At 44.6% G+C, this 9,567-nt stretch overlaps 1 protein-coding gene across 2 annotated transcripts in view; it reads left to right on the forward strand.

Annotated features, from left to right (window-relative positions):
• Window positions 1-2,042: 2,042 nt before the first annotated feature.
• Window positions 2,043-9,567, forward strand: part of MCF2 (MCF.2 cell line derived transforming sequence) — a 47,506-nt gene continuing 39,981 nt past the window's right edge. For both annotated transcript variants that reach the window (XM_009282131.1, XM_009282130.2), the window contains exons 1-3: window positions 2,043-2,106; window positions 2,672-2,786; window positions 7,428-7,518. In XM_009282131.1, coding sequence (XP_009280406.1) covers window positions 2,082-2,106; window positions 2,672-2,786; window positions 7,428-7,518 — 231 coding nt within the window. In that variant the 5' untranslated portion in view covers window positions 2,043-2,081. The remainder of the gene's footprint in view (window positions 2,107-2,671; window positions 2,787-7,427; window positions 7,519-9,567) is intronic.

Genomic DNA, 9,567 nt, shown 5'->3' on the forward strand with positions numbered 1-9,567 from the left:
TGTGAAAAAATGCTACTTTTTTTCCAACCGTGGTTGTCTCCAGCTTAGTTTAAGGCTGCAGACTGTTAGGTTGTTCTCAGGGAGAAAATGTCTTGTGAAACTTTTTAACGAAGTGGGTTTTTTTGTTTGGTTTTTTTTTTTTTGAGAAAATGTCCTGTGAAACTCTCTAACGAAGTGGGGTTTTTTTTTTGTTTTTTCTTTTTTTTAACCATGCAAAGGTTAACCCCCTTTTCCCAGCCTGTTTCATGGACAGCTGTCAATAAACCAGCATTTCCCTCCCATATCACTGCAGAACCAGAAACAAAAGCTGTATTTACTGCAAACCTGTAGCTGTGTTTGCTTTTACTGTTGAGCACTTGAATCACGCGCAGGCATTATAGTGCAGGGCAAAACTTTGCCTGGCTTGCCAGGGGCTGCATCTTTGGGGAAAGCGTTCGGCAGGGGTAGGCGAGGTGAGCTGGCTTCGGGGACAGGCTTCACCCCGACTGCAAATGCAGACAAGCTGCTGAACAGCCCCACACCCTTCTGAGGCAAATATGTGTGCACAGCCGTGGGCTTTTGTCTTGTATTTCCAAAGACCCGCACGTTTAATATCATCTACTTCATGTGTTGGAGCTCATTAAGTTATTAAATGTGATTTTTATCAGTATGAAACTATTGACCTGGAAAAAAAATCAACTAATAGAGAAGAAATCTATTGCTACTGCTTGTCCTCAAGTTAGGTGAAGCAGTTGAATGAGAGAGAAATATTTGAAATATCTTTGCAAAACAAACTTCTTTCTTACCAAGACCAATTCTGGGGCCTGTTAAAATCAAGAATGTTTCTGTAGATGCCAGCGGGGCTGAGGCTCGATCCTTAACAAACAAAAATAACATTTTTATCTACAAGAGGAAAAAAATAGCAGCACGTGCATAGCAGAGCAGAGAGCAGCCCATGGCCGGCGGGGACTGCAGGAGGCAGAGTAGCCCCCACCTCGTGCACCTCTGGGCTGCTGTGCTGCAGCTCCGTGCAGCTGGTTAAAGGCCTGAAAAATCCTTAGATAAAGTAGAAGTGACCCAGAAAGCTTTTGGAAAAAGTGCAATAGAATAAATATTGATTACGCTGGAGTGTGCTGAAGTATGCAGCTCGTGTGATTTAAAACAGCCAAAAGATTACTCCCTAGGACCAACTCTGTAAAATAATCAGTGTTTAAAATTTAATTATCAGAAAGCACAAGGACTTTAATCTGTATAGATGTGCTTTAAAACATTTATTTGCAGGAACAAGGATGTTTAATTTTTAGGTATCATTCCATTTATAGATAATCCAGAAAAATGTCTGCCAGCTATAAGCTCCTCTTGTGTTTATTGAGTCTGGTTTTTGTTTCCTTCTCCCAGTGAAAGGTAAGATCGTGTATATTGCTCCGATGTGCTTCATTGCCGCTGAAATGGTCAGTGTGCTAAATATGGTATTAAAACAGCCTCTCCCATTATTTAATTAAAAAGAAATCTAATAACTGGACGTAAGAACAACAGCCTTTCCAGGGCATGTGGCCCCATGCCAGATGAGAACATGATTTCAGAAGCTTATTTGCTGAAAATTAAAGACTATAAGAGTCTGAAAACCCAACCTTGTTCCCAGCGCGCCAGCCTTGGACGCTGCCGTTCCCAGCAGAAACCTCGGCCCATTGTATTGCCAAGGCTAGGAGGCACTGGGGGAGCTTGCAAAATAGGGGAGTGAATTTAGTAACTCCAAATTATAAATATTAACATTGGATATACCCTTGAGGTTGAGGGAGGAGCACTCAAGCTCCCAGGCCGTTCTTCCTCGGTGCGTTTGATAGAATACGTTTGCTACTGAATTATGGCATTTGCCCTGTTAGAGTCATTAGAAACATTGGTTTCTAGGAGAACTATATATCCTTTGTTACAATATTTCATATATAATTGAGGGAAGCTGCACTTGGTTCGAGTCCCACCTTCGGGTTAACACGTTGATAAATGTGTTTGCTTTGGATTTTTGCTTCCTTTTTCACTGCTGCCTTTGCTTTCTTCCAGAAACCGCAATCCCCATCTGTGCAAAGGACATCAGTGATGATTTGATGAAAGAGTTTGCTTTTCTTTCTGGTGAGTACGGTGAACTTCTCCAGGGTCTCTCTCTGCAATAATTAAATACTCTGGATGAACTTCCGCGCTATTTGGCAAAATGATACTCCATATGGGATATTATCCATCAGGTAGTCTCCAGTGCCACTGGAAATGTTGTTAATAAAACATTGAGGCAGTTTGAAAGAGCATATTAGGTTTCTGTCTCGGGCCATACTGCAAAATATTCTTACCTTCAAACACTCAATGCATTAACAAGTGTTTTGCTTTGAAATGTATTTCTATAGGTTCCAGACGAGCGTGCTGATTTGCCCTTGTATTTCTGACTTCTTTTGCTGTCCTATGTAAAGTACTCTCAGTAAACAAAGGAAATACCTGGTACCTAATACGTTTGTTTCTACCAGCTGTGCGTGTGTGTTGTGCTTGAAATCAGCAGCAGGATTTGACCCGGTTTTGCTACTCTGGTGATGTGAAAAACCCTCTGTAGCGATGGCAGCGTGTTTTCTGACCTGACTGGTGGACCTGGGCTTTGCTGCTGGCCCTCCTCGAAAGCACGCCCAGGGAAGCATCCTTGTCTTTATTCCAGGTGGCCGAGGGAAAGACAAGGCTTGGATTATCACCCTCCCCGACAACGCTCGCTTCAATGAGGTGCCTGAGGAGATCGTATCTAAAGTCTTAACATACCTAACGTCAGTCCCAAGGTATGTGGCTCCCTTCTAGCTCTTGCCTGTGATGGGCAGAGGTGTCGGTCCTGCTTGGGTCAGGCAGGGGATCTTCAGGGTAATGCCACGCGTGGGGGTGAGGGGCATCTTCAGCTCTCAGAGCAAGTAGGAGGGAGAAGACGAACGATGCAAGCCCTTATGGTGTCCAGGCGTGGTATTTAAAGTGCCGGTAACTGCAGAGTAAAAAGTGGACATCATCCCTATGACTTGTCAGCCTGCATGTATCATAAATTTAGTTTATTAAGTTTCTAATTAACAGCAAGCTTTCCTTAAGCTTTGACATGTGTCACTGCTTAAATATGCCATGCCACTGCAGAATAATATTTTGACATGTACAAATGGAGAGTCATTACTGTGGAAAAAGAGAAATGTAACCAGAGGAAGAGACTAATTACAGGAACAAACTGTTTGGGGTCCCCATTACACGCGATGGCTCAGCAGCGTGCTGCAGCTCCCATTACCCGCCTGTGTCTCAGGGTTAAGTGGCTGACAGTCTGCCTGTGCCACATGCAGGGCTGTATACTTAGATTAATGGCCCTCCTATTTCTTGCTGCTGAGCCTGGTGACTCAGTTACCTGGAATGCTTAATTTCCTTGAATAATGCCTGTTTCGGCAAATTTCTTCCGGCACGGAGGGCAGGTTGACAGCAGCTAGATGGGAGCTTTCCATCAGCGGCTGCCTTGGAAGAAGTACCGTGTGTTTAGCCGCCTCTGCAGGAAAAAAAAAAAGGCCTCTGGTTTCTCTGTCCTCTTTTTGGATGGACTCTGAAGTTTCGTGGGCTCCTGGCCCACAGAGCACCGTCCCAGCGTGGACAGGAGCGTGCCACGGTGTGTGCCGGCCGGAGGGGTTTCTCCTTCTCGCTGTGTGGGCTGCCCGTATCTGTGCAGCCGTGCTTCCCAGCTCTGCCCGGTTTCTCCAGGGCTTCTTATTTCATATGACTGTGAACACCCTGGCATTAGCATGATGAGCAGTCTTGCTGTCCCTGTAATAGGTCAAACTCAATCAAGGAACTAATGAGAGCTGCAAGCTTGCTGATTCAAACATGTTCAGCATGTTATTAGTAAAACCACTTTAATCATGCTTCCCTGCTCCTCCTACCACCATAACAGCCTGCCTCAATACCTGACCATCTTAAAAACATGGGCTTTTTAACACTTTGGAGTCGAAAAGGCTGTGGTGTCAGGGAGCAAGGAAAAGCATCATCTAATTGAGGGTGGAAGGGCTGTGGGGCCTGTGGTACCCCTGGGTACGTGTCCCTCAGTGGCGTCGCAGCATGGTATCAGGGCTCAGGCTTTGGGCTAGAAAGTCCCTAAAAGAGGTAAATATTTGACCTGCGTGTCAGTTAGCTGTGGATGCACCGACACCTCCCTACCACATACCTATGGATGGGTATGGGCGTACCAAAACCACACGCACGGTGCCTTTCCTATGCAATCAGCAGCAAGGACTACATCTCGTCGTACTGACGCTAGTCTGAGGAAACCTCATGGGATGTCAGGTCTGTAGTATTTTGGGAAGGTGAATTTCATGAAGCATTTTTCTCCTGGAAATAATTGTTAGATAAAGGAGATGGATGCTGTAAGCCACTCTTTGCTCTGCAAGGTGAGTGCATTAATAACAGAGCCAGGAGGAAGATGAGTCTTGTAGGCAAGTTAATTTACTTTAGGATTCCTGGGAACCATGCTGCAGGCAGGAGGCAGCTGCAGAAAGTGCTTGTATGGAAAAGCTGTACAAAAAAATAAGTCACAGGTCCCCACCTTCCATGCCCCGCACACCCAACTCAAATTGCTCGGTGGGCTGCCTGCGAGGGGCCGCCTGCCTGCCTGCCTTCGGGCTGGCTTTGTTGAACAGCACTCTGCGATGGTGTGCTTGAAGGAGAGGCACAGGTAAGCGTGACAGATCCCAGTATTTGCAGAAAGGAGACCCCAAGAGTGATGTTGTTTGACTACCCAGCTTTTCAGTATTTAGACAAGCTCTGCATGTTTCCCTTAGATCGGGAGGTGAAGTACAAAGTGATTTAGAGCCATGGCTGATGACACAGAGTAATGAAACAGCAAAGGGTGCTGTTGACTATAAATACTTCTGAATTTAAATATTAGGCAGCAGGTCCTGCTCTGATCCCACCAGCCACAAGGAGTCTCTCAGACCTGTGACAAATCTCACAGCTGCAGACTCCAGGATCCAGTTTCAAGTCCTCCTGCAAAACATCCCAAGTCTTTACTTTTACTCTGGTGCGTCCTGCAACACATATAAAATGCGGGGTAAGCAAAAAAAGTCACAAGAAGCACCTGGAGAGAAATAATCCTCTATCTGGTTATCTGTCTCCATCTTTCTGCTGCTGGATGCAAATGGAGTCACCCCTTGCAGCCTTGGTGGAAAGCATTGATTTATTTTTATTGTCAGTCTAAAAGGTACATCGCAGGACTGGAAATCTGATAAACCTGCAAGGCCTGGGTTGCAAATACTCACAGTCTTGCTCCACTAGCCCCGGAATAAATTAAAAATTTCCCACAGTATGTTTCAAGGCTTTTGGGCAGCTGGGAACTTTCTTCTTTGTGTCTGTAAGGGAACTGATAAAAGTAAATTAACATGCTGAGAGGCTACTTTCTGAATATAACCTTGTCCTGAGTAAATGGCATACTTTGGCATACCTTTATTAACTGACAGTGCACTACAGTCTGGCTGCCTTTTCTAAATTACTTGGATTCTGGGGGTTTTCTTCACGTTTTATTACAAATGACAGCAGTGCTGTATAAACGCGCTTTTTTTTTTTTTTTTTTTTATTGCAGCCTTTGGGGAAATGCCGTGGGACGTTAGGGAATTGTTCTTCATAGGACAGAGACCTACCTTTTAAAGTTTTAGGGTGTGCTGAAAAACCAAAGGGTTTTATTGTTACCTCAAACAAAAGGATCGTTTTGCCCCCCTCCCACCCGCCCGGGTCATTTAACTCGTGGTGGGGGTAAACAGAGCTGACAGAAACCTGCAGAATGGTCTCATGTTGCCAAAACTATTTTAGCTAAAAAAGGTTTTGGCTGAAAAGTCATGCCTGGTCCAGATCACAATCTGTAACCTCAGACTTTATTACATGCAGAAGTTCTGTGTACGACCCGCGTGTAAAACCTGCTGTTCACTTTCTCTGCTCTTTTCTGGTACGCCTCAATGGCAATGTGTAAATATGCACTAAACTTCTGCACTTTGAGTGTGACATTAGAGGTCCATAAGATATAGTTGTAGGACAGCTTGGGAGTCAATCGTTATTATGAGCCAAAGGGATTTTTTTTTTTCTCTCAACACGACTGCTGATTCCTTTTAAATATATTTGTCAAAGGTGTGGCTATCACAGGCCAGAGCAGCAAGATGTGCATTGAATGAAAGCTCCTGCACTGGCTTCGAGTGTCTTTTATTTCTGTAGTGAAGTTGCCAAGTATTGTCTGCCATGTGATACTTCTGAGTAATCCACTATGTGTTTTCGCTTGCCAAACACGAGAATTACCAAAGATGGTGCTTGCGGTAGGCTGCCTGCATGGGGCCGTGCCCAGTGCGGATACCTGACCCAGCTCTCGGGAGCCAGCGCGTGAACTGGGAGCCTCTCCGCAGCACCGAGACACGCGGATAGGGTGGCGTGGGACATGGCTATCCTGTTTCAGCATCCGCAAAATAAATATTGTAAATATTACCTAAGTATCCTGTAAATACACTCACATCACAGGGCTTGGTTACAAGCTGGCGTACCCTTACCTGTGTGCAAACATGATTCCAGTTTGTAATTCAGTGTGTATGGTCACGGGTTGAGCCTGGCTGAGCTGTACCCAGCCAGCCTGGGAAGGCAATATTTGAATTACAGACAGGAGCTCACCTGCACGTTAGGTCACCTGCCAGGCTGGGCATCTCCGGTACTGCTTGCTCGCTCGCTTGGTAAGACTGGGGATTTCAAAGCGACTTAAAGGATTGGGGTGTGAAAAGGGATGTCAGGAAGCCTGCGCTTGCAAAGTGAACCAGAGCGTGCTGGAAATTGCCTCCTAGCAATCACTGCCTCGCAAGCTGGTCCTCGGGAGGTGCGGGGGAAGCCCCGACAGCCTGTTTCAGCACCAGCTCCCCTTCTCCCCCTGCCAGGTTGGCATCACCCTTCCCTGGGTTAGTGTCACCTCTGTTGCCCTGTGCCAAAACAAGCCAGGAGTCATCGCCTGGTTGCTGTAACCCGGGCAAGCGGGTTACAAGCTCCCTCAGAGGGAAGAGCTCAGCGGTGGGGGCATCTTGGGGCAGCGGCTGGTGGAGGCTGCTGGCCACCCCTGAGCTGGTCAGCAGAAGCACAGCTGCCTCCGACCTCTGCAAAGTCCTTCTCAAGCCCGATGCGGGTTTCAAGGGCAATCTGTTGTCTCCATCTCCCTTGCAATGCCCATTGCAAAGGTGATGCATAACCCTGGACTAACCATAAGGTGGGCTTCCCCAATTTCTTGCTGGATTCTGCTCAGGGAAATATTTTCAAATGAAATTTCAGCAACTGTGGAAATGTCAAAATGTGGTTTGCATTCTGTGTTCTTAGGTTTGGGGTTTTTTGGGTAACAAAGTCATATTCCCTCAAAATGTTATCTGATTACTTGGTATTTTCTTATCTCATAGTCAACATGAGTCTGACACCAAATTTATCCTAATCCTGGATAGAAGATTGGACACATGGACATCGGTCAAAATGACTCTCCAAAAAATAGCAGTAAGTCCTCTTTAATGTTAATGTCTTTTAATGTACTAAGTCATCGTGTCCATTATGTATCACTTTCAGAAGATCGGGAACCAGGAGCAATGATGCTTGTGCTTTCTGTCTAGGTAGTATTTTGTTTTACGGCCCTATAATTAATTCAGTCATAGCTCTATGCCCCATTTGAGTGCGTAAATGAGCTGTTTGACTATTAACTAATTCATTTGCTTGTTTTTGTACTTCTTCATAGTGGTCCAAATGTGGTTTTTGCCATGTTCTATGCTTTTGATGGGTGGAGAATTTGGCTTCATGTATGTTCTTTCTAGACACTGGTTATTAGTGAGACTATATTTTACCTAATTGTCAGTGATTGAAAGTGTTAGGTTCTTAAAACAGGCTTCACAAGCATTTGTATGTGGATATGGGTGGAAAAATCTGTTTTAAATGTGTATGTGTGCATTCATGTATTTTAAATATCGATTACACATGTTTATGTGCTACCCATCATTAGATTCTGAACATATCTTAAAAGTAAGCTTTTTGCAACTCAGCAATGCATTGTGTCTTACGAAATCAGAGCGTGGTACTACAGTAGTGCATGCAGGTGTAGAAAAGTCATGTTTATAGGTGCATGGATGGGTAGGAGCTAATTGATAAATGCTTTCCCAACCAGACCATGCCATGTGGGTAAGTCAATGAAAATATTCTGGGCGTATTATTATTGCCTTTGTTTCTGCTTATAATCGTTGAAGTTAAAGGCATTGATCCATCTGATGGAGAATGGAGTGAACAGTATGTACTGAGAAAGAAAGCTCTTACCTGATTCTGGTTAGATCTGATGAAGTCAGATCTTTTGCTACTTTAAAGTATTTAGTACTGGTCCAGATGAACTTGGCATTACAAGTGTCTAGGCTTTGATGGCATTTTGCTGATAGGCATCCAGTAGAAGGAAGAGGGTTACCTTTTTGCAGTGTGCATAAGATACCGCTGTCAATATTTTGGGTTCCGATTTTCCTGAATTTTATAAGCTGAATTTCCAAGTATCGTAACCATTAGAGAAGAAGCAGCATTTAAAAAGTAGTTCTTTAAAGTGATCATCAAAATTCAGTTCTGCTGCCAGCGTTTGAACAGGTGCTAGTACTAAGAGCATCCTTTAAGGATGATGTAGTTGCTTTGCATAGCTTGGAAGTTTCAAATGTGAAAACATCCTATCCTAATTCGTAGCTTCTACAGAAGTGTCATTCATTTTGTGTTTAATAAGAAAATTTAATTATTTTGTGACCTTTGAGCATACACCCTGTTTGTGTACCTGTATGCACTGTGTGTCCGTGCAGAGAAGTGACTTTGCCTGTAGTATCAGGGCTGTCCATGTAAATAACATGGAGGTGCTCTGTGCAAAGAGGAACGAGAAGCAGGAAACCTGTGTCCACTAAATCTTAAGACTTGGGAATCTTGCCTTAAAAACAGGGTCTGGCCCTAAAGGGCTGGCCTTGTGTCCAGGAGGCGTTTGACTGGACTTGCCTTTGTGCAGCTAACGCAAAAGGTTAAATCTTGATTTCTTTCCAATCATAAGCCATAAGCCGTGCTGCAATAAAAAAATCTTTTTTCTGATCTTTGTATAATTTTGGAATAAAGAAGTGCAAATACGCTGAATTTGAAATACGGTGTCCTATTTTTTCAGCATATGTATATGCAATTGCAGCTCTGCGGTTGTGCATCTGTTCCAGAAAAATTTCGTATCAGACTGTACAGATTTTTGTTTAACTCTTTGTGTTTGTCTCTAACTGCACGGGCAAACCAGGCTCACGCTGGTACTACTCGCTTTGGGAAGCGAGGCCCTACTGCCAGGGTCAAGCCTCAGGTTTTGGCAGGAGCATCTCTCCTTGCTTCCCCTACAGAACCCTGAACAACTTTAAAACCTGCCTTTGAGACAACTGCAGGCGGGGGGGGAGGGAAGGGTAAAAGCTCTAAGCTGAGAGCCCAATCCTCGAAGGAAAGAGCTGGCCCCGTCTGCAGGATGATTTTTGGCATTCCACCTTAAAAACAATCCCGGCGCTGGGAAGG

Source organism: Aptenodytes forsteri, unplaced genomic scaffold (genome assembly GCF_000699145.1).
Source record: "Aptenodytes forsteri isolate BGI_AS27 unplaced genomic scaffold, ASM69914v1 Scaffold117, whole genome shotgun sequence".
Classification (NCBI taxonomy): Eukaryota; Metazoa; Chordata; class Aves; order Sphenisciformes; family Spheniscidae; genus Aptenodytes; species Aptenodytes forsteri.